The sequence below is a fragment of the Mixophyes fleayi genome, chromosome 11 (assembly GCF_038048845.1).
Source record: "Mixophyes fleayi isolate aMixFle1 chromosome 11, aMixFle1.hap1, whole genome shotgun sequence".
In the NCBI taxonomy this organism is placed as follows: Eukaryota; Metazoa; Chordata; class Amphibia; order Anura; family Limnodynastidae; genus Mixophyes; species Mixophyes fleayi.
This window is the reverse complement of record NC_134412.1, coordinates 28,129,277-28,154,519: the sequence shown is the minus strand read 5'-3', so window position 1 is coordinate 28,154,519 and position 25,243 is coordinate 28,129,277. Positions and strand designations below refer to the sequence as shown.

The following is a 25,243-nucleotide window of genomic DNA, read 5'->3' as shown; positions in this document are numbered from 1 at the left end:
AGGAAGAAAAAGTTTGCACTAGATGCCCGAAATGTTCGATCAGCTGGCCGGCAGTTGCTGAAAAGAGTTAACTGGAAGGAATTAAAAAAAAGTTTCAGATAAATTGGAAACTCTAATAAAAGAAAAACAGATATGATATAAAATGTATTTTTAAAATGAGTAGGTTATTCTTAAATTCAGCTTGTGTGAAATTCATTACCCTCTTCATGTAGAATATGATGAAGTATTTTACGGTGTTGAGTAGAGGAAGCAATGGACAGAAAAAGGTGCCGATCCAGCAGACGGTTTGTCCGTAGATGATGTCCAGCACAAACGGGGGGACCAAAAATTCCTGCTGACCCCATAACTGGATGGGCTTACACGAGCAGTGGTCAACCATTATCCTGCAACAAGATATAAGATGTTTGCTTTATAAATGAAGGACATTAAAGAAGAACTAAGCAAAAATGATACATAGAGGTAAAATGCGTGGGGTGGTCTTACTATAGTTTTTGAATTATTTCCTGCATCTCCTATACTGATAGCATCAAATACATCCCAGGTCTCTCTTACACTATTAATAATAATAGCTCATATAGTGAAAAAACAATAAGCCTGTTATTTTAATTTTAAGTTGCGCAGATTGCTTCAAAATAGAGAAGCTCATCCTTAATAACTTTTTAAATATGGCAACTATCTCAAAAAAATGTGATAGATAATATGCTGAACAGATTTGGTTAATGTGTTAGAGGAAAGACAAGTCTGTAACACCATTTTATGGTACATGACTTCATTTACAATTAGGAGCAAAGCACATTTAAATCCCCCCCCCCTCCAGCAGTACAACTTGGTTTTGTCAACATGCAAATTTGTTTTTGTTATTTTTTGCTTTGCTTCAAACTAAATGAGGACCTTAGTATCGTCAAGTGGCGACACTATAGCTTCTAAAAAGGAAAAGTGGAAGTGTTGCCCATAACAACCAATCAGATAAATGATAGGTAGAATCTGATTGGTTGCTTCCCATTCAAACGAATTTCCTGGACTACAGATTAAGTCCTAGTTTAAAACTATGGCTAAGTCATCAGTTCAATACAGGGGACCAGAAGCGAGAGGACCACATTTCTCTCTCACACCCACTGTCACATTAGTAGATGGGAGGTGTAGCAGGGGCTACTGGGGTGTATCTACACAACTATCATTGAAACAACAACTGCAGTGTGTGGGACATATGTGTCCACAAAACAGAGGAGCAGAGAGGAAAATTTAAACCCTGTGGTAAGGTAAGTGATTGTCAGGGTTAACTAGTGGTAACCGACTAGGAGTTGATGCAAAGTCTCAGTGACAGTGAGAAACACGTTTAAACTATGTATTACAGATGGGCAAAGTTGTGAAATTTCTCGCAAATAAAGTTTTCTGGTGGAACACGCTGTTTCTCAGAAGTGCGTAATTTCCACAATATAATCTTCGAATTCCACATTTCATTGGCCATTCTGCATAAAAGCATTCCACACTATATGTAAATTCACATTTTGCAAACTACATTCTGTAAATAGAGCTGGGACAACAATAGTCCACTCATTCTGCTCTGTAGCGTTGTTTTGTAGGGATGGATTAGGGTGATAAAGCATTGTAACGGTAATAAATTCAACAGCTGAAATTCATACAATTCAGATGATCTTGATTTGGTGTACCAGTGTTAATACTTGTAATGGCGTTCCTTTTTTGCTCACTGGTTAGTTTTTAAACCAAATAGAACACTGAGAATTACTTTGTCATGTTAAATTAAGTTGCTGTCATTCACACATTAATAAAGTGGGATTTATTGCTGGTCAGACTCAACATCACTGTCTCAAGATTATGTGTGCAAGTGTACTGCAATGTATTACTACAGCCACCTTAGGACAGCATAGATACTGCTGCAGCACAGCTACTGAAATTCATACAATTGAATTTATCTTGATTTTGTGTACAAGTATTAATACTTGTACTGGTTATGGATTTTTGCCCACTCTCTTCCAAGTATCTTATATAAGGGGATCTCTGCTCTACCACACTTGCAAATTGTTGGTCAGACTCATCATCACTGCCTTGGTTTCAGACTGTTGTAAATTGCAAAGTGTACTGCAATATTTTGGTAACGCCAGTTCAGCAAAGCGTAGGACCAGCTGATCTTGAGTTAGTGTACTAGAGGGATAGTTATACTGGTATTCATTTAGTTCACTGGGTAGTGGATAACACACATATTGATTTATGTGAAAATGTCTTTGTTCTGCTACATTCCATAATTATCAATGTTTAGTTATTGTTTCATATTGCCCAGTTATATGCCCCTTTGGATGCTCTGTTAATAATAAAAATAATAATAAACATTCTAAAACATAAAACGAATGGTAAAGATGCACACTCAAAACATGGCTGTTAAAAGAAGTCATTGACTAAAATTCAAGGCACCATACTCGGAGAGATGCCGCTGCTGAACTGGTGCTTTGAGCAGTCAGCGGTAATACATCTAGCCTTGATGAGATTAATGAGGAGGAAAATAGTCATACTTAAACGAGCCACACAAGTTCCGTGGAACATGCTGACTGAAGATATTATAAAAATACATAGTTCCAAACAAAATAATCCTCTAAGTAAAACATTTGTAGTAAAACGTCACAAAATGCAGATGTTTGTTTCTTACTTTCGAGGGAAATCCACCAACAGTATCATCACCAGGACAGTTAGGAAATCAAAAATCAACAGCTTATACATCTCCTGGCCCACGCGTGTCTCCCAGCACTGCAAGAGACAAGTTCACAAATAACTAGTTCACCTACTCTCAGTAGAGGCAGCCAGTTTGTGGACTGAACCATTGTTCATGTGGATGCAGATATACACTTCCCTGAGGCATTATACACTTGCTGTCTCGTGCCCTGACTAGGTCTTAGTGAATGTTGGTTTAATTACGCATTAAATGCCTAAGGGAATAACAGATTGTTGATTCGGATGTGCTAAGGATGGCAACTGAGACCTAATAATGGGGCTATAACAATAACATGGATCCAGTACAAACAAGCCAGGATAATTAGATACAATACATATCCCCTAACTTGATAATTCTCCCCATAGATTGTTTACATTTCTGTATCTCACTAAGAATGTACAAATCACGTAGTAAGTAACCTAATTTAATTATAAGATAAATAATAAAAAGTGAAAATTAAATACCTCCCACACACTAAATCTGGCTATAGTGGATATTAGTAACATTATTAATACTCATTTAGCCAATGATACATTTTAAGAAATATTATTTATTGAAAGATGATGGAGAATCGCATTGACTAAAATTCTGTCATATTTTAAGTGGCAGACTATACCTGATACTTAGTAACAACACAGCAGGCATAATTAAAATCATATTATTTTGGCTATTAAAGAGGACTACTTAATTGACGGTGAGATAAACAAAGAAACAGCCATGATCAAAAATCCTCTGATAATACATTAGAATATAAAAAATATTATTGTTTTTTTTTTTTTTTAAAGCACAATCTTTCCGATACACTTTCTCTTACTATTAGTTTTAGGTGTTTCACTGCTTTTTTTAAAAAAAATGTTTTGCATAGCAGAAGTGTGATGATTTTTAAAGCATAGCAATAAAATTAGTAAATGGAGTGTGCACCCTCTCTACGGCACCCACTTCCTCCTTGTGCTTTGATTTAATACCTGATTTAGCACCTCTATGTGCTACTAATATATATATATATATATAGGAATCACCTAATACCGGTGCAGCAATTTGCTTTTTATTAGCATCACAACAATATCACTTTAACAAAGGTGCTGCAGGCTTTATAAGATGGAGGTTCAGGGGAAGGTTTTAAATGGAACACCCTGAATGTAAATTTGTATCACTAGCTTAGGGACTCACCTACAGGAGATGCCTTGACGTCCGGCAGGTGAGCTTAACCCCAATATAGCTATATTGTGCACAAAATTCTCCTTTATGTTTATGCTGACACAGTGATTTTTAAATTCTGTTTGTTTCTGAGCGCCGGACAACATTTTTCTTTTATTTGCACTTGCACATTGGTCCTATTTGTCCTTGGCTGCCGTTTCAAATGATTTTATACACTTGTACACATTTCATTAATTTAAAGAAGCGCCCTTTTTTCCTTTCAATATCACTTTAAATGCAACATATCACTTGCCCATGTCATTTTTGTGCCATATTTTTGGTGAACAGAATTAGTCTGCTGAGTTATATGTAAGCACCAGAGTCATGTAGAATTAGTCTGGTTCTCGGCACTCTGGTATTTCCTAGTCGCATTGTAATCATTAGAGTGCATTGCCAAAACTTTATTTTATATCATAAATGACAACTAGGGGTATAGTTACTAAACTGCGGAACTTGAGGACCAATCCGGAATGGATTCTGTACACAGCAGGTTTCAAATCCATCACTAAGGGGTATATTTACTAAACTAGGGGTTTTAAAAAGTGGAGATGTTGTAATCCAGACAGATCTTTGCCTGGCAAAATAATACAAAAAATTAGTTGCAATGACGCAAACTAGCTCTTGACAGAAAGAGGTCCTGCCACATAATGAGAAAATGACAGACACTAATGGCTAGATTTACTAAGCTGTTGGTTTGAAAAAGTGGGGTTGTTGCCTATAGCAACCAATCAGATTCTAGCTGTCATTTTGTAGAATTTACTAAATAAATGATAACTAGTATCTGGTTGCTATAGGCAACATCTCCACTTTTTCAAACCCGCAGCTTAGTAAATATACCCCCAAATGTTAATGCATTAGATTGTGTTTAATCAGAAAAGATTTCAAGGAAAAGCTTCTTTGCATTATAGAAAGACTATAAAAGAACAGACTTCAAACCCACAGTTTAGTAAATATACCTCCTAGATTCCATTTATATAGAGGAGAAGGTCCTAACAGAGCTCTGAAAACTGAAAAGTGGATAAATCAATGGAGCCTGTCTTAGTAAGCCAAGAGGGGAGCAGTTCTGGACCATTGGAGCCTTTGGGGAACCTGTCGAATCAAAGAACTACACCCAAAGCTTAAAAATGAGTTCTTTAAATGTGATGTTTTCTTTCATTTTACCCAAATTACTCTATGACTTATACATAGGATGCATCTAATGTTTTAATTTGATAATAAAAAAATTACTTTTTTAGACTGGGGAGATGGGCAGCACGGTGGCGTAGTGGTTAGCACTTCTGCCTTACAGCACTGGGGTCATGAGTTCAATTTCGGACCATGGCCTTATCTGTGTGGAGTTTGTATGTTCTCCCCATGTTTGCGTGGGTTTCCTCCCACACTCCAAAAAACATACTGATAGGTTAATTGGCTGCTAACAAATTGACCCTAGTCTGTCTGTCTGTCTGTGTGTGTATGTTAGTGAATTTAGACTGTAAGCTCCAATGGGGCAGGGACTGATGTGGGTGAGTTCTCTGTACAGCGCTGCGGAATTAGTGGCGCTATATAAATAAATGGTGATGTTGATGTGCTGCAAAGTTCCTCTGGACCGGTCCACGAAGATGCTCTGAGTCGATGTCTGGCCTGAAATCTTCACTTATATTTGCCTGCACCTCATTGAGGTTTGAGCAAATATAAGCCAAGATTTCAGTACTGTATTAAATGGAAGTGCGCACAGCGGACATCACAATTGAATCTACCCCATAGCTTGTTCATATCATTTTTTCAATTATTTTTAAGGATATAATCCTTTATATGTAGAGTTCTCACTGTTAACTTACTTTGTTATCGGCCGAGTTATATCCACAGTTTTTGCACATTTCACTTTCTTTGTCTCCATTGCAGGTGATATTGTTCCATAGAGAATATAGCAGCATCCCCAGACTGGCAAGTCGAAGGAAAACACACCTATAAATAAAGCACTATGAGAGGGAATTCAAGTACATTCTGCCAAGGCTGCACTATGTATAGTATTTTGTTTACATTTCTCTATTTCACTAAGGATGTACACAGCAATAACTTCCATATGTGACTTTGGGGGTAGATAACAGGTGTATGGGATTTTGTAGGGGGGGGAACTGCTGCAATTCCACTTTTTACCTATAGATGGTGGTAGAGAACCAACCATTATCACATATCTTATTCATTAGACCTATAAAGACAATGGGGCATATTTAATAAAGCACGATAGTGCTTTTAACGGATAATTAAGGTCCCACAGTGTCCTCCGTAAATTTATTAAGGGGGCATCGCAGCAGATATCATGGATATCTGCTGCTTTGCATTCCTCTTCGTTTTTGGGAGCAGTCACCATTCAACAGAATGGTGACTGCTCCTGGCCGCAATCTAACAAGTCCCGAAAAAACATTTTTTCGGGAACTTGTCATGTTAATGTACGCCAGCTGCAGCTGGCGTACATGAGGAAATCTAATGCTGTCAGCTCTGCTCCGGAGAGCAGAGCTGTACAGCGCATGTGTGGAGGGATCACATGATCCCTCCCTGTCACTCACAGCTCTCTCTCTGCAACTATCGTTGCAGAGACAGAGAGGGGATCTGTGTGCGCATGTCCAGTTCTTGGAACTGGACATGCGCACGTGAAGAGAAGACCCGAAGACAGCGCTTCCGAAGAGGGGGGTAAGTATGAATTTTTTTTATCACTGAAACAGCAGTTTTTCGGAACTGCTGTTTCTCTGCACGGCTGTACATAAATGTGAGAAGTAGTTAAATCCTTATCATTGCGATAAGGATTGAAAACTACTTTTCACTTTATGTGAATAATGATAAATGTGCCCCAATGTACCTGGAATGAGCGCAAAAAGTATCATTTGTAAAAATTGTACAGGTAGAATCTCTCTTAATCTGTTGTTTGCCAGGCTTTCAAATAATGGACAATTAAAATATCCATTTAATGAATATATTTAAGATCTCTGTATCATAATAACTCTAGTTTTTTGTGAATGAAGATTAACAGCCGCAGAGATAGTGTGGAGCTTGGAAGTAACGTGACGTCATCACTATCTGCTGGGTTCTTCATTCGTCGGCAGGGTTTCAGGTCTGTGTTTGAAAGTGTCAGTATTACCAGTCTGTCTGTGAATACACCTTCGGTGTATTCCTGTCGGGGTATGTACTATGAAAGCAGTAGAAGACAACTACAGCTTGTACAGTCAGTTATCAGTATATGGAACCCTAGAAAGCCCTATCTCTACAGACCTGATGAGCGTTAGTCTGATTTCCACACTAAGGATGTACTTCTCCCACTTGATGCTGATATTGAAGAACATTGGAAGGATAAAGTTGGCAGCGGTGATGACAATTGACGGCAGATACCCAGTCAGAAGCTCCAAGATAAAGTTATCTTTCACGGGTTCCTGTACAATTGATACGTTGTATTAGACAACTATTTTTAACACATATTCCTAATACACCATTCAATATTTTTCCTGCTTTTTTGTTAACGTCCAAACAACCATTTAGCATGAGGAAATATACCAAACACTGCAAATCATATCACCATAGATGACCATAATAAAATATTTTTTACAGGTACATTTTACTGATAAGCAGGATCATCAATGTATATTAAATATGATATCTAGGAGAAGATTGGTACGCTATAATCCCCAGCTTGTCATGCTTACGGAACTTGGTTATAATGTAATATTTATTTTCATTTTAAATACCGATCTTCAATAAATATAAGCTGATAAAGTCCTGAAAATAAGAATGGATAGTGAGGATTGCCATATGTATTCAGAGTAAGAGATGGTATACTGTACAATAGGTCACAATTGAAAAATAGGGACATTTCTATGGACAAAAATGTTCCTGGGTGACGTGTTAAAAAAGAGGACTGTTTTCATAGCCAGATTAAGTTCCTATTGGGCCTTACACTTTCCATATGTAAAAACAAACAAACCATAACCTTGGGTTAGATTAATCGGGGCTTCTCAGTGCCCGCTGAGCCATAGGCAGGATCCTACTTTGCCTAATGAATATTAAATATCAGGAAAGGGGCAGCACGGTGGCTTAGTGGTTAGCACTTCTGCATCACAGCACTGGGGTCATGAGTTCATGGCCTTATCTGTGTGGAGTTTGTATGTTCTTCCCGTGTTTGCGTGGGTTTCCTCCGGGTGCTCCGGTTTCCTCCCACACTCCAAAAACATACTAGTTGGTCAATTGGCTGCTATCGAAATTAACCATAGTCTCTTCCTCTCTGTCTGTGTGTTAGGCAATTTAGACTGTAAGCCCCAATGGGGCAGGGACTGATGTGAGTGAGTTCTCTGTACAGCGCTACAGAATCAGTGGCGTTATATAAATAAATGGTAATGATGATGATAGGTCATGTCACTGTTGTTGTACAAACTTGAGTTTTATAGATCAGAGCTTAATTTGTTTTGTAAGGTTGTGCGATGGGTTTGTGTTCAGACACTCACAAATGATGGACCACTCTTCTATAATGTTTATATTCAACCATGGTTGTAACTAGACATTTCTGGGCTCCATAGCAAGATCTTTATAAGAGCCTCCATGTATGATTCAAGAGTGGATAAAACACACATGGAGGTTTGACAGGGTAGGACGGTCTCCTAGCAGCGGGCCACATAGCAACTGCACCCCCTGCTACTGTGGTAGTGACGTCTTTTGTCTTCAACAAAATAAGAGATATTGCAGCTGCTGTTACCCAGATATAACATATACTGATGGTGGACCTTATATGAATCAGGTATAACTTCCCTTTAGTTAACCTAATCCATGATCCATTTTTTACATATTTATTTTAAGGAAAAGACTGCAAATAATGCACATAACAGCTTCTTTATTTGTGCAAGGACACCCACCTGTTGTGCTAGTGCCTTACAAGGGGCAGACCCACTATCCGGTCCTAGGTATTACCCCCCAGAAAATCAATCTGGGGGCCCACATCCATTGCAAGAGGCGCGTTTTAGATAGAATTAAACATCACATCAAAGCCCAACATGCTACTATTTTAGGACCACTCCTTTATTCATTTCTACTTTTCTGGGGGATGGGGGTTTCTGGTAAAAATACTGTTTAGCACCATTTATATCTTAAATTAATGATCAGAGTGAAAAAACGTCAGAACTATCTTGCTAATATGTGTCACTTTTGTGACACATATTGATTGTTTTTAATGCACTTACATTAATTACATTATTTAAAATGCACCATGAAATTCAATTGAAAGTTGGAAAAAGAGGACTGTGCTGCAAAGCTGGAAACTTCCCCTAAATACACTTTCTGTACTCTTTACCTGATTTAAACTAAGAGCTGAATTTATCGAACCTTCCACAAAGGTGAAGTGGACTTGTTGTCCATGGGAACCAATCAGATTCTAGCTACCATTTATCTATATCTGGAAAATGATAGCTCGAATTTGATTGGTTGCTCTGGGCAACAAGTCCACTTTACCTTTTTAGAATGTTTGATAAATCTACCCCCAAGTCTAACCTTTGCACATGGATATAAAAGTAAATGCACTCGTGCAAACTTTTCCACCTCCATGCTCTTACCCATGAAAGTAAGGGCGTTTATGCAAAAGTAGGTGCTTGTTGTCCTAAAACAGCATTTGTATTGTGCTTACATAAAAGAGCCTTACTGTTTCAACTGACTACCTGTCCGACTTAGCTAACCATCTTATGTGAATTGTGTATACCAGTCACCTGCTAATAAAAAAATAAATTGTTACCCATGTGTTTCAGTAATACATGCATATATAGTAATCGGCATAAATAACAGAAGTATGTTGTTCTTTTGTGCTGGTGGCTTTTTATAAGCAACTGCTAAACTAGCTTGGTACTTGAGGTACCTGAGATAGGTAAGCCTCATATTCCAGCTATTACACTATATACAAGGGAATGACACAGTCTTATCACACATAAGTGTTATAAGCTTGATTTTAACTTCCTAAGAGAACATTGCAATATCACCACCATAGGAGAATAGGAGTAATATGAGCTATATGGTTTACAAATGTAATATTGTTGGGGCTGGCAGTCTGTTACTGGGCGGAATCAGGGCCACCGAGAGGGGGGGGCGGGTACTATTTACCCAGGCCCAGCCCAGGCCCTCACTGCTGATTTTTAACTTGTTTAGGGGGGGTGTCAATGGTGTAACAACAATGTAGGTTTTTTTTCTGTAGACGGGTGGTCTAGCACTTTTCACCTGCTAGCCACGCCCCAATGATGCATAGCCACGCCCTAATAGTATGACCACACCTACATCATATTTTGTGCCGCAGCGCAAAATGTTTTAGCGCGCTCAACTATAAGGGGGGCCCCATGAAATTGTTGGGGCCCTGAATTCCTTTTGGCAGCCCTGGGTGGAATAAAATCAAACAGAAAAAAAGAGAAAAAAGTAATTCTAAGTTACAGTTTGGCAGAAAAGCAATAATATATGAGATACATAGTAAAGGTTGCATAATTTCAGAAATACTGGTAAAGGAACCCACAGTTGGCCAGAGAAGGCCAGTATTACTTTGCCGTGCAGTAATTTGACCAGTCTCTGGGTAGGTATGTTGTGTCTTGAGCTCTCACCTTCTTTAGCAGCTTCTGAGAGATTTCTGTGGACAGGTAGATGCAGTAGAAGGCTCCACCGATGAGGCAGACCACAATCAAGTTAATCAAAATGCGGACAGCGTAAATCCCAACACGTTGGGACATAGTGCGCTGAGCGTGCAGACGCCTCATTTTCTCTTCATCTAGAAGAACCTGGTTCCAACACAGCCACGGTTAATGAGGGATAATACAGTGTGGGACTGATGTTGCTTTGTACCAGATACAAAGCAATGAAAATTGCGCAGAAATGTTTTGTTCGCTTTATTTCTATAGAATTAATTAAAAGTGTTTTATGACATATTGCTCCTAACAAGTTATAAACTAGTGATTTTACTCATTTTTAAATGTAGTTCCAATCAGATTCTAGTTAAAATTTATTTAGTACATTCTACAAAATGATAACTAGAGTCTGATTGGTTGCTATAGGTAACAGCTCCACTTTTTCAAACCCGCAGTTTAGTAAATATATCCCCAAATGTATTGCTAACTTGCTAACCTTTTTTGGTTTATATGGATACATTTTTGCTGGGAAATAATACATTACACATTACCTGTTCTCTGTTCTGTCTATAGGACTATTCAACATTTTCTGACAACTGGATATGCCCATTATACAAACCTATTACACTCTAAGACATAGGGCACTACACCTCACAACATGACCTGACCGCTGGACATGATCATAATACAATTCTATTACACTGTATACAGACATAGGACACTACACCTCCAACATGACCTGACCGCTGGACATGATCATAATAACATTTTATTACATTCTATACATAAGATATTACACCTACTTAAATCACAACCACTGGACTTGATCATAAAACAATTCTATTACACTGTATACAGACATAGGACACTACACCTCCAACATGACCTGACCACTGGACATGATCATAATTCAATTCTATTACACTCTATACAGACATAGGACACTACACCTCCAACATGACCTGACCACTGGACATGATAATAATACAATTCTATTACACTCTATACAGACATAGGACACTACACCCCCAACATGACCTGACCACTGGACATGATCATAATACAATTCTATTACACTGTATGCAGACATAGGACACTACACCCCCAACATGACCTGACCACTGGACATGATCATAATACAATTCTATTACACTCTATACAGAGATAGGACACTACACCCCCAACATGACCTGACCACTGGACATGATCATAATGCAATTCTATTACACTGTATACAGACATAGGACACTACACCTACAACATGACCTGACTGCTGGACATGATCATAATACAATTCTATTACACTGTATGCAGACATAGGACACTACACCCCCAACATGACCTGACTGCTGGACATGATCATAATACAATTCTATTACACTGTATGCAGACATAGGACACTACACCCCCAACATGACCTGACCACTGGACATGATCATAATACAATTCTATTACACTCTATACAGAGATAGGACACTACACCCCCAACATGACCTGACCACTGGACATGATCATAATGCAATTCTATTACACTGTATACAGACATAGGACACTACACCCCCAACATGACCTGACCACTGGACATGATCATAATACAATTCTATTACACTCTATACAGAGATAGGACACTACACCCCCAACATGACCTGACCACTGGACATGATCATAATGCAATTCTATTACACTGTATACAGACATAGGACACTACACCTACAACATGACCTGACTGCTGGACATGATCATAATACAATTCTATTACACTGTATGCAGACATAGGACACTACACCCCCAACATGACCTGACTGCTGGACATGATCATAATACAATTCTATTACACTGTATGCAGACATAGGACACTACACCCCCAACATGACCTGACCACTGGACATGATCATAATACAATTCTATTACACTCTATACAGAGATAGGACACTACACCCCCAACATGACCTGACCACTGGACATGATCATAATGCAATTCTATTACACTGTATACAGACATAGGACACTACACCCCCAACATGACCTGACCACTGGACATGATCATAATACAATTCTATTACACTGTATGCAGACATAGGACACTACACCCCCAACATGACCTGACCACTGGACATGATCATAATACAATTCTATTACACTCTATACAGAGATAGGACACTACACCCCCAACATGACCTGACCACTGGACATGATCATAATGCAATTCTATTACACTGTATACAGACATAGGACACTACACCTACAACATGACCTGACTGCTGGACATGATCATAATGCAATTCTATTACACTGTATACAGACATAGGACACTACACCCCCAACATGACCTGACTGCTGGACATGATCATAATACAATTCTATTACACTGTATACAGACATAGGACACTACACCTCCAACATGACCTGACCACTGGACATGATCATAATACAATTCTATTACACTCTATACAGACATAGGACACTACACCCCCAACATGACCTGACCACTGGACATGATCATAATGCAATTCTATTACACTGTATGCAGACATAGGACACTACACCCCCAACATGACCTGACCACTGGACATGATCATAATACAATTCTATTACACTGTATACAGACATAGGACACTACACCCCCAACATGACCTGGCCGCTGGACATGATCATAATACAATTCTATTACACTCTATACAGACATAGGACACTACACCCCCAACATGACCTGACCACTGGACATGATCATAATACAATTCTATTACACTGTATACAGACATAGGACACTATACCTCCAACATGACCTGACCGCTGGACATGATCATAATACAATTCTATTACACTGCATACAGACATAGGACACTATACCTCCAACATGACCTGACCGCTGGACATGATCATAATACAATTCTATTACACTGTATACAGACATAGGACACTATACCTCCAACATGACCTGACTGCTGGACATGATCATAATACAATTCTATTACACTGTATGCAGACATAGGACACTACACCCCCAACATGACCTGACTGCTGGACATGATCATAATACAATTCTATTACACTGTATGCAGACATAGGACACTACACCCCCAACATGACCTGACCACTGGACATGATCATAATACAATTCTATTACACTCTATACAGAGATAGGACACTACACCCCCAACATGACCTGACCACTGGACATGATCATAATGCAATTCTATTACACTGTATACAGACATAGGACACTACACCCCCAACATGACCTGACCACTGGACATGATCATAATACAATTCTATTACACTCTATACAGAGATAGGACACTACACCCCCAACATGACCTGACCACTGGACATGATCATAATGCAATTCTATTACACTGTATACAGACATAGGACACTACACCTACAACATGACCTGACTGCTGGACATGATCATAATACAATTCTATTACACTGTATGCAGACATAGGACACTACACCCCCAACATGACCTGACTGCTGGACATGATCATAATACAATTCTATTACACTGTATGCAGACATAGGACACTACACCCCCAACATGACCTGACCACTGGACATGATCATAATACAATTCTATTACACTCTATACAGAGATAGGACACTACACCCCCAACATGACCTGACCACTGGACATGATCATAATGCAATTCTATTACACTGTATACAGACATAGGACACTACACCCCCAACATGACCTGACCACTGGACATGATCATAATACAATTCTATTACACTGTATGCAGACATAGGACACTACACCCCCAACATGACCTGACCACTGGACATGATCATAATACAATTCTATTACACTCTATACAGAGATAGGACACTACACCCCCAACATGACCTGACCACTGGACATGATCATAATGCAATTCTATTACACTGTATACAGACATAGGACACTACACCTACAACATGACCTGACTGCTGGACATGATCATAATGCAATTCTATTACACTGTATACAGACATAGGACACTACACCCCCAACATGACCTGACTGCTGGACATGATCATAATACAATTCTATTACACTGTATGCAGACATAGGACACTACACCCCCAACATGACCTGACCACTGGACATGATCATAATACAATTCTATTACACTCTATACAGACATAGGACACTACACCCCCAACATGACCTGACCACTGGACATGATCATAATGCAATTCTATTACACTGTATGCAGACATAGGACACTACACCCCCAACATGACCTGACCACTGGACATGATCATAATACAATTCTATTACACTGTATACAGACATAAGACACTACACCTCCAACATGACCTGGCCGCTGGACATGATCATAATACAATTCTATTACACTCTATACAGACATAGGACACTACACCCCCAACATGACCTGACCACTGGACATGATCATAATACAATTCTATTACACTGTATACAGACATAGGACACTATACCTCCAACATGACCTGACCGCTGGACATGATCATAATACAATTCTATTACACTGCATACAGACATAGGACACTATACCTCCAACATGACCTGACCGCTGGACATGATCATAATACAATTCTATTACACTGTATACAGACATAGGACACTATACCTCCAACATGACCTGACCGCTGGACATGATCATAATACAATTCTATTACACTGTATACAGACATAGGACACTATACCTCCAACATGACCTGACCGCTGGACATGATCATAATACAATTCTATTACACTGTATACAGACATAGGACATTACACTCCCAACATGACCTGACCACTGGACATGATCATAATACAATTCTATTACACTCTATACAGACATAGGACACTACACCTCCAACATGACCTGGCCACTGTAGATGATCATAATACAATTCTATTACACTGTATACAGACATAGGACGTTACACCTCCAACGTCACCTGACCACTGCATGATCATAATATAGTTCTATTCAATAACATCTAATCGCACATAAGATACTGAGAATTCCATCCAGAACATGCATCTACAGAGCTGCTATATGTCCTAGTGTTCCAAGGCTATTGAAATTCAGATGCCTCAGATAGATTAACAGAAATAGTGTGACTTGGATCATACAACTGTTGTACTGCCTTCCACAATCAATGCAAACTAAACAGTGTATTTTATTATCTGAGCAAAGTCCAAGTTATTTGGGTGTATGGATGTAGGCACTGTAAGCATATAGAAGAATCAATATGTCACTTTGCTATTACTCAATATTCAAAACAACTAGAAAAATGTCAAGGTATTTTTAACCATACCTGCCGGAATGTCCGGGAGACTCCCGCATTCGGGGTGGGTCTCCCGAACTCCCGGGAGTGTATGGTAGTCTCTCGCATCTGCCTACTTCCTAGTGAAGTGGGCAGAATTAGGTCCAAAATGCCGCTGTAAAATGAAGCATTTGCGTCATTACGTCACGGGGGGAGGTCCAAAATAACGCGATTTTCGGGTACCCCCCCCCCCCCCCCCCTGCACGCCAATCTTCCCCCGGCAGCTCCCGGACGCCAACTAGAAGAAGGTGGCAAGTATGTTTTTTAACTACTAAGGGCCTGATTCATTAAGGATCTTAACTTGAGAATCTTCTTATTTCAGTCTCCTGGACAAAACCATGTTACAAAGCAAGGGGTGCAAATTAGTATTTTGTTTTGCATATAAGTTAAATACTGACTGTTCTGTCATGTAGCACACAAATACTTGATAGCTTATTTGTACACTGAAATTTAAAGTTGATATTTGTGTGCTACAAGAAAAAACAGTCAGTATTTAACTTATGTGCAAAATAAAATTGTAACATGGATTTGTCTAGGAGACTGAAATAAGAAGTTTCTCAAGTTAAGATCCTTAATGAATCAGTTGCTAAGTAATTACAGACTAGAAAGGGCCCGGGGCACAAATACAGCTCAGACACTGTGCAGAACACAAAACAAATACCTCTCTATTTCAAAAGTTAAATTGGCCACACAAGTGATGTTCCAGCCCAATAATGGGACATCTGGATATTTGCCTATACACTTGGAAATCCTGTACTCGATACAGGGGCTAGATAATTGGATAACAACTGCCCTATTGGCCAGTTACCAGCGAGGGGATTTTCTACCCTGCCCATTCAAAATCTGATCCATTTAGAATGTCCAATATAATAGTTTTGGAACACATGCCAATATTAAATCAATGTGGTGCCCTTATGGCTGACAAAGTGACCATTTATGTCCTAATATGATGTACTGACCTTCAGCTCATATTGGATACTCTTCTTTTTTAGCAATATGATTTTCTCATCTCTCATGAAGAAATCCCAGCCTGCAAACACTTTATCAGTGTAACTGGTCATCGAAGCATCTTCTGTTACCAGTTTCTCCTTGAAACCATTAACAGATCTGGAAAGACAAATGTTAAACATATTGATCAAAATAAATATCATATTGATTTGTATTCTAATCCAGGCATTATAAAGTAAAGAGATCAAATGTGGCTATAAGCACAATCCTTTATTACATTTCATCATTGTTTTACAAGTTGGAGCAGGGGAGGGGTGGCAAATTTTAGCCCACGGGGCGAAACTCAGCTCAGCAGCCTATTAGGAACATTTTAAAGGAAAGAAAATGCAGGTCAGGGGCAAAACTACCATTGGTGCAGCAAGTGGGGTGCTCCGGATCCCATAGAGATAATGGGGCCCGCTGCACGGGGAACTAGCAAGCTGTGGGCCCTGGTTCCTTCGTTCCTGCTTCCCTGCACTGGGGCCCACAGTTCACTAGTTCCGCCTCTGATGCAGGTGGCCCAATGACTCAACCCAAGGTAGACCTCTATGGGACTGTCCCGGGGGCCAGATTCCTCCCCCCCCCAGCCCAATCAGTCTCTGAGTTGGAGTATTGCTATTGGCACTAAACTTGCATATTAATAGATCTTAACTTGCTTTCCACAATGCTCTCCATTCGTGGAGAGCAAAATGCAGAGGATTACTTACAAAAAAATATTGTCTTGCTCGAAGAGTTAACTAAATGGTTTCTACCTTTTTGGTAGCTTTAATAATGATTCAAGGGTTTGTATATTAAAGTGAACAGTATACATTTAATAATGTTTATGTTGAATTGCATAAGGGATGAGAAGGGAGCAGTATCTGCCTCAGGCTGCTGAAGGTCCAGCCACCTTCTTCTTTTCCTCACCTAACCACAGTCCAGAAGAGGCTGAGAAGAAAGTAAATCAGGGTGGTTACGAGATAGGCCAGGGGAATATTGTAGGAGAAGGCAGCCAAATTCACTGCTGTATTCTTGTAGAATCCATAAAACATGTAAGTTAACTCCATAAAGCCCTAGAGGAATAAACAGAAGATAGGGCATGTAAAATGCATTCAACTGGAAAATGAAGTTGGAACAAACTTTGTTTCATACAGAGATGCGTTTGACCAGGTGTGAATCTAATCATTTGTGGACAAAGCATTGTTTTGTAAGGAGCCCAATGTACCATCTACTTGTGAACAACTCACATATGTACGTGGCGTTTTGTCAGGGAAGGTGGGCCGCATCCCAGCTGCACCACCTGCTACTAGGATATGTTACACCTCTGCATTTGACAATCTCCCTGCACCAATAAGACCATCACTACTCTTGGATCCTTTAGCTATCTCTTTTTCACTGCCCCTGTCATATACAGCCCTGTCCTCACTAACATAATTACACCAGTGAATCCCTCACAAGACCAGCAGACTCATCTCATCAACTGAGCACACTTATTACAGTGATCTGTGGCTGTCCACCTGTTGTGGGACTAAAGGTCTCCGCCTGCTGGGGCTCCTAGTACCAGAAGAGCTAGAGAGCCACAAATTGCCCAAGCTCTATCAAATAAGCATTCAACTAGGCAACCTGTAGCTCTCCGGGTACCAGTTCCACTACAGTTGGAGAGCCCCAGTTTGTCTAATATAGATCTGTAAAGTACCCCACCTCCCAACCGTCCTGATTTAGGCTAATCGGGACAGCTTTGTCCCGCAAGTGGGAAAGTTGGGAAGTATTGTCTGTTCACTGCTGTACTGAACGGGTGCCGTGCGCACAGAAATTAAGGTGTTTGGAGGGGAGGACAGTACGGGCAGTCTAACGCTTCAAAAGCACTAGGTGCGCCCAGGGGTGGCCACATCCCCTGTCCTGATGTCGGCTACCCAAACGGGCAAACGCAGGATTTGTAGAGGGGTGTTTCCACACCACGCCATCAGTGGGTGTGACAAGCATGTATGGGGGCGTGGCTATAATTTTAGACAGTGCTTGGCTGCTGTCCAACACTTCCTATCCCCATAATATACATGGGCAATGCTGCGTGCACTACTGTTAGGTGCACGCAGCTCTCCCTTTTCAAGCAGAGCCGTGTAAAGCGGGGGCAGGGTCTAAATTATACAGTGCCCCAGTCTTGGAGGGGGGTTTCCAGGCACTAGGAAACCCCCTCGGTTTGCCTATGCCAAATGTTAGGAGGTATGAAGTACTACCTGTTGTGGAACTACAAGTCCCAACCAATACTTTCTCTTTGAAGGCTATCTTAACGTGTAATGTAGTTGCTTGCTGTGCTGTTGCCTGACAACTTGTACATTTACAGTAGTCAAGAGTAACAATTCATTTTGACTTCCCATGCTCTATAGGAACTGAAATGTATAAAACACTTAGAGCTAGATTTACTAAGCTGCGGGTTTGAAAAAGTGGGGATGTTGCCTATAGCAACCAATCAAATTTAAACCCGCAGCTTAGTAAATCTAGCCCTTAGTTTATAATTCATACAACTTTGGATCCAGAGAGAGACACACACGGAATCTTGGAATGACGACAAGTAAAGCACGTGTTTAAATAAAAAGCAACGATCCCCAACATTTTTGAAATTGTAAAACATATACATGACGTGATTGATTTTTTTAATGGCAGCACTGTCAAATATTCATATTCAGTACACACTCTTACTTTTAATTTGAAAATAACTATAGTTCACTCCACATATTATCTGTTGCATATGTTCAACTTCACTTATGGCTTTCTTCATCTATTACACCTGTTATACTGTAACAACCAACCTGGCACGGTAACAAGCAAACAGGTTCAGACACGCTGGTTAGAAATCAGTGACTTAGAGGGTGAGTCATCATCAATATCACACATACATTCATTAAGATTCCATTATCTGCTCTTTAAATGCTCACCGTTCCCATCAGGATGTCCATGATGAAGACATAATATCTTTGTAGTCCACCACGATTTGTATTATAGTCAAAACAGTCATCTACAGAGGAATAATAACAGATGTGGACATTCCATGTGTGATTAATGCTGGAATGTTTTATATCAAGGGATCTCAACGCCAGTCCTCAAGCACCACCAACAGGTCATGTTTTCAATATTTCTTTAATCATACATAAGCGAGTTAATCTATTTTGCTGGGTCAGTAATTATGCCACAGGCAAAAAACCTGAAACCATGACCTGTTGTTGGTATTTGAGGATTGGAGGTGAGAACCCCTTTTGTATATTATTATGAAACATTTACTCCACAGTTTCTTAAACTCTCCTGTCAAGGACACACACATGAGCTACATATATAAGACTACTGAATCCCAAAATTGAGATTTCCAGATATGAACCATGCAGGTACATAATACATACATTCTCAGTGTCATTCTGATTTTCCAGCTTTGTTTGGCCTTTTACCCACTGAGATTTTTTCTAGTGTTGTAAAGCTCCATATAGGCTTCCTGATGTGTTTACATGTGGTAAATGCAATCAATGGAAGTAATGCTACCACAGGGTATGGTAACACTAGAAATGGTTTCTAGTGTTATAACCATTTGCATGCATTAACAATACATGTAAAATGCATTTAAAAACCAACAGTGGGTATTAGGCCTTAAACAGTAAAGTATCACCTCCCCACTTTATTACAGACAGCTAAAGCTCCCCCCAAATCACTGTCTAGCTGGGATCTCATTCAGGTGAAAGAAACTGAGCATACAGTCAGTTAGTGAATGTGACCTCACTGGCCCTGGCCCTATATGATGTAGGATGGGCACAGGAGCACCCCACTGTTCTCTTACTGTTACTTGCCAGCTGCTTGGATTCCAAGGACGCTTTTGGTTGAAGCCGCGGCTTGGGTTCCGAGGGCTTGCTCATGTGATCACCTGGGAACTGTCTGATGGTGGGTCTGACTCTGTTCATAGTGACTAGCTTAGGCGTTCACTCCACATTATAGGTGCGGTGATCCTGCGAGTAGTTTTAATTCTGTGATTTTGGGCTCCTTGACCAGTCTTGTTTGTGGACCTTGTACTGATCTCTGCCTCACCTGACCTTGTGCAGGTTTAGCTATTGAGTTTTCTCTGCTTGCCCAGACCTTTGTCTGGATTTGATTACAGAGTTTTGCAGCCTGCCCTGACCTATGCCTGGATTTGCCGCTTGCCCTGACCTATGCCTGGATTTGCCGGTTTCTCAGACTTGCTCCTGGTGGGAACCTCACTCAAGAATACACCCCTAACGTGCCTTGTCTAGATTCCTGTAGACCACCTTCTCCAGCTGCACAGACCTTAAAGTAACTTTTTACTACCTTTTTTCTTTTGCCTGGTTTCCAGTACCTTATTTTACTTTATTTATTGCTGTTCTTAGCTGTGTCTCCGTCCCCTTCTAGTCTGCACAGAGCTTATGGGTAAATGCCGAAAAAATGCAACGGAGTATAGATTAGCACTCTCTGCTCTAAGGAAAACAGGGGCTGCTAAGGGTGAAGACCACAAGTAGCCTGGTTTTTTTTGCCAATGGTTCCTGTGTTTCAGTATCACATCCTATGTAGGAATCCACCAATCCATTCAGTACATTTATAGATAGCAGGTTTGCAAAGTTGTCACTCAGACTCTGCCTGCTTAATTAGAAAATCAAGTCCCTCGTACTGTCTGTAATGAGTAGAGTTATACAACAGAACTTATTTCGTATTGATTATAGCAGTACTCTGCTTCTCCATATTATTTAAAGAACATATTCTATTATTATGAAAACAAAATTATTTATTTATAAATGATAACCAAATAAGAAATTTGAGCGGATTAAAGGAAAATATCTTAATATATTCCTTTAGAGAGAAGGATACTCCGGATACTCCACACTCACCATTTGCTCTTCCAGTACTGTTAGTACTTTGGAAGGTCTGTTCAAAATTCAATTCTGCAAATATAATGTTGGGAATTACAATGAATCCACCAATTAGGAGGAAGGTTCCAAAGTTCATAATCACCAAAAACCTGAGGAAACTGAAGTATGACTGTATACCAGTTCCAAAATGTCCTATGGAAGAATGGAACATATTAATGAATAATCAGTGATAATTTGTTTATATGTGTTTAAAGGTACAAGTCTAAAATATTCTATGAACTTCCGTGACAATTGATCAGAGAATCCTAAATTTACATTACAATAATCACTAAAATGTAGATCAATTATTAAAACAGCTATTATCAAAAGCTTTTAGACCCAAAACAAAAACAATTTCATATGATATTTTGCTGAGTGGCAGTGTCCACCAATTTGTAGGTAAGGTGATAAGATACTGAAAATCAATCAATAACATATATATTAAGTTTAATTAATACAGGGCCCGAGTCATTAAAAAAACTTGAGAATTTGAGTAAGTTTTCTTACTTAAGTTTTCTGGACAAAACCATGTTACAATGCAAGGGGTGCAAATTAGTTTATTATTTTGCACATAAGTTAAATACTGGCTGTTTTTTCATGTAGCACATAAATACTTGATAGCTTTATTTTTACACTGAAATTTAAAGTTGATTTAGGACATGCCCTACCCCAACTATATATCTGTCCCCACATTATAAAAATTTACCTCCCCCTCCAACGCAACATGGTTTTGCCTCTATACCCATCATGACATTTTATACCTAGCTAGATGGCTTGTACCCAGAAAAATACCCTACAATTATTGGCTGAGCAGCAATGCCCCTGTTGCATACCCTATGATGTGATGTAAGGAAAAATGAAGAGCATCTGCAAGTAATTTAAACTTTTTTTAAAGTGCTACATAATTTTAAATAATTTATGAGGGAAGACTGTAGTATCTTTAGGAACGTGGTTGTCACCTTTCCTATATTTTACTGACTGCCTGGTTTAGATGTTATTTGAGGCCAAAACTAAAATGTAGACATTCTATTAGTCATAGAAAGCAGCTGACATATAAGTGATGGTAATGTCATATTTTTGACGTGTTAATAAAGTTCTTTGTTGAATACAATGTCAGCAGGATACTGACATTGGGCCTGATTCATTAAGGAAAGTAAGGCAAAAAAATTGAGTGAGTTTTCTCCTGGACAAAACCATGTTACAATGCAAGGGGTGCATATTAGTTTATTATTTTGCACATGAGGTAAATACTGTCTGTTTTGCCATGTAGAATACAAATACTGGATAGCTTTATTTGTACACTAAAATGTTAAATTGATCTAGGACATGCCCTTCCCCAACTATAAATCTGTCCCCACATTTTAAATTTACCTCCCCTCCAATGCAACATGGTTTTGCCAAGGTTACTATTTTTTATTCTTTACTTTCCTTAACGAATCAGGTGTTTTGTCAGACAGTTGTCTTACAGTTACACTTTTTTTTAATGTTGCCTGCGTATTCCCCTTATCCAAGTTGTTGTTCTTCATTCCGGTTTGTCTAATTTATTAAATGGACTTGTATAACCTTATATTTTCCCCTTTGTATTTGTCAAGTGTAAATACTAAGGGATAAATGTATAAACAGTGCTCGAATCCCGTTCGGATCCGCACTGTTCGGGTGGGCTCGGATTAGCGGAATCCGAGCCCGCTCATCTCTAGATGTAATAAGCCTGCTTGTAGTGTTGACCATTTAGTACAGTTGTGTTGTTTGCTTTGTCCTCCACAGAATCCTTTATCAACTCTCAGAGCCAAATCTGTTACCGTAACAGAGCTATGAAAATTCTCTCACAATACAATGACTGGGCATATGGGTGACATTAATGGGTCAGGGCATTATGTTATTGAGGGTTTGGTCAGGTCGGAAGAGCTGTAAAAGTATAATAGGCAACAGGTGAAGATGCAGCAAGCACAGCTTCCTCAGTGTGGCTGCAGAATACCACAAAATGATACCTACCATATACATTTCCCTGGACTAGGTACAATTAAGAAACTCAAGTTTTTGAGGTTATTATCCTTTTAATAATCGCCATTATAAAATTGGATCTTGTGGTTAGATTGAAGAAGGGAAACATAATGGAACATTGTGAACTGTGTTGTCGGGAGCTGATTGGTCCTGGCAGACAACAATGCTCTGATTTGTTATAGCCTTACAAGCTTTAAAAAACATACCTCCAATATTTTGCAGACTTCCTCTCCATAGTGTCAGGTGTTGCAGAAAGGCAGCCATCACGCTCTTAAACTTTCTCAAAGATCTCTTCTGTTCCTTCCAGCGGTCTACTTCTCTTTTCTTTGCAATATTTCTCTCCTGCATTTTCCTTCAAAGGCATATATAAAATAAAAATGGTTAATCCTTAATGTAAATCGTTATTTACATAAAGGAAAGATGGTACAGATTTTGTACATCCTTTAAAGTTGTTTCTTGTAACTTAGGTGTTTATTACAGGGATACTTTAAGATACTAGTAAGCTCAAGGCAAAGATGACTTTAGTGACATCCCATAACTCTGTGTAAAACACAAGATTGCAATGGGATCCCAATAATAGAGTGCATCAAGTTACTCAAGAAAGCAGAACATTTATATTGTTAACATTTGGGATAGTAGGATCGGAACATGATTTGAACGCAGGATAATTTTAAAGCTTGATGTAGTTACCTTGGTTAGGACTAGCATTATATCTAATTATTAGGCCAAGGACTAAATCTTGAGGTAGGTTCAGATTTTGGTTTTAGGGTAATGTAAGGGATGTGTAAAGTTTAATTGTACTCACTTATGTACAAATAGTACATGTACGTTATTTTTGTCAAGGTCAAGATATATATTCGCAACAGCAAGATTGCATGTACAGATAGCAGCTGCTACTGAGGTGATTAGTCCACCTAAACGTTTTAATAAAGAGAGTTTGAAGGTTCTGAATAAATCTCCCGGAATAATATACTGAAAAGTTGGCAAGCCTATTGGGCCCCTATGCTTGTGGGGCCCCCGGGCAACTGCCCAGCATGCCCAGACGTTAAGACGGCTCGGGATATATATCCGATTATCCAGAGTAGCACTCAGAGTATGTAATAGGAGTCTTGTTCTGGGTCAAATAAATATCAAAAGTCGCATAATCGTATGATAATACTGCAAGGTCTACACGGCATGTTGGATAATGACCATGAGAATGGAACATTTAAAGTGTTAATTATCGAAATGTTTGTTTGAGGTGGACTGATTTACACTCTTGTTTGGAAGCTGTTTTCCCTTATCACCTTCTAGCGGTATTGCCGATACGGGACTCTAATATCTGGATCTGGTTAGTTCTTGGAAGTAATCCATATAATATTACCATCTTTATGTGGTCTCTGTGTGGCTAAAGACTTGCAATATTTAATTCATCCAGGACAACAGACTTCTGTTACATACTCCGAGTGCTATACTACTCCGGATAAACAAATATCTATCCATTGACAAGTTAAACAAATGAGATAAGATCTTTTTGTTTCAAATCTGGGGCATGCATGTTCTATTCCTAATATTGCTGT

General features: G+C 39.3%; 1 protein-coding gene across 1 annotated transcript in view; it reads right to left on the bottom strand.

Annotated features, from left to right (window-relative positions):
• TMC4 (transmembrane channel like 4) overlaps nucleotides 1-25,243 on the bottom strand; it is a 44,991-nt gene that overhangs the window by 3,944 nt on the left and 15,804 nt on the right. Inside the window, exons 4-14 of the mRNA XM_075190994.1 lie at nucleotides 23,891-24,036; nucleotides 21,663-21,836; nucleotides 19,719-19,798; nucleotides 17,713-17,858; nucleotides 16,779-16,926; nucleotides 10,513-10,686; nucleotides 7,169-7,326; nucleotides 5,740-5,866; nucleotides 2,663-2,760; nucleotides 200-383; nucleotides 1-71 (exon numbers count right to left, since the gene is read on the bottom strand). The exon at nucleotides 1-71 is cut by the window's left edge and continues 60 nt beyond it. Coding sequence (XP_075047095.1) covers nucleotides 1-71; nucleotides 200-383; nucleotides 2,663-2,760; nucleotides 5,740-5,866; nucleotides 7,169-7,326; nucleotides 10,513-10,686; nucleotides 16,779-16,926; nucleotides 17,713-17,858; nucleotides 19,719-19,798; nucleotides 21,663-21,836; nucleotides 23,891-24,036 — 1,506 coding nt within the window. The remainder of the gene's footprint in view (nucleotides 72-199; nucleotides 384-2,662; nucleotides 2,761-5,739; nucleotides 5,867-7,168; nucleotides 7,327-10,512; nucleotides 10,687-16,778; nucleotides 16,927-17,712; nucleotides 17,859-19,718; nucleotides 19,799-21,662; nucleotides 21,837-23,890; nucleotides 24,037-25,243) is intronic.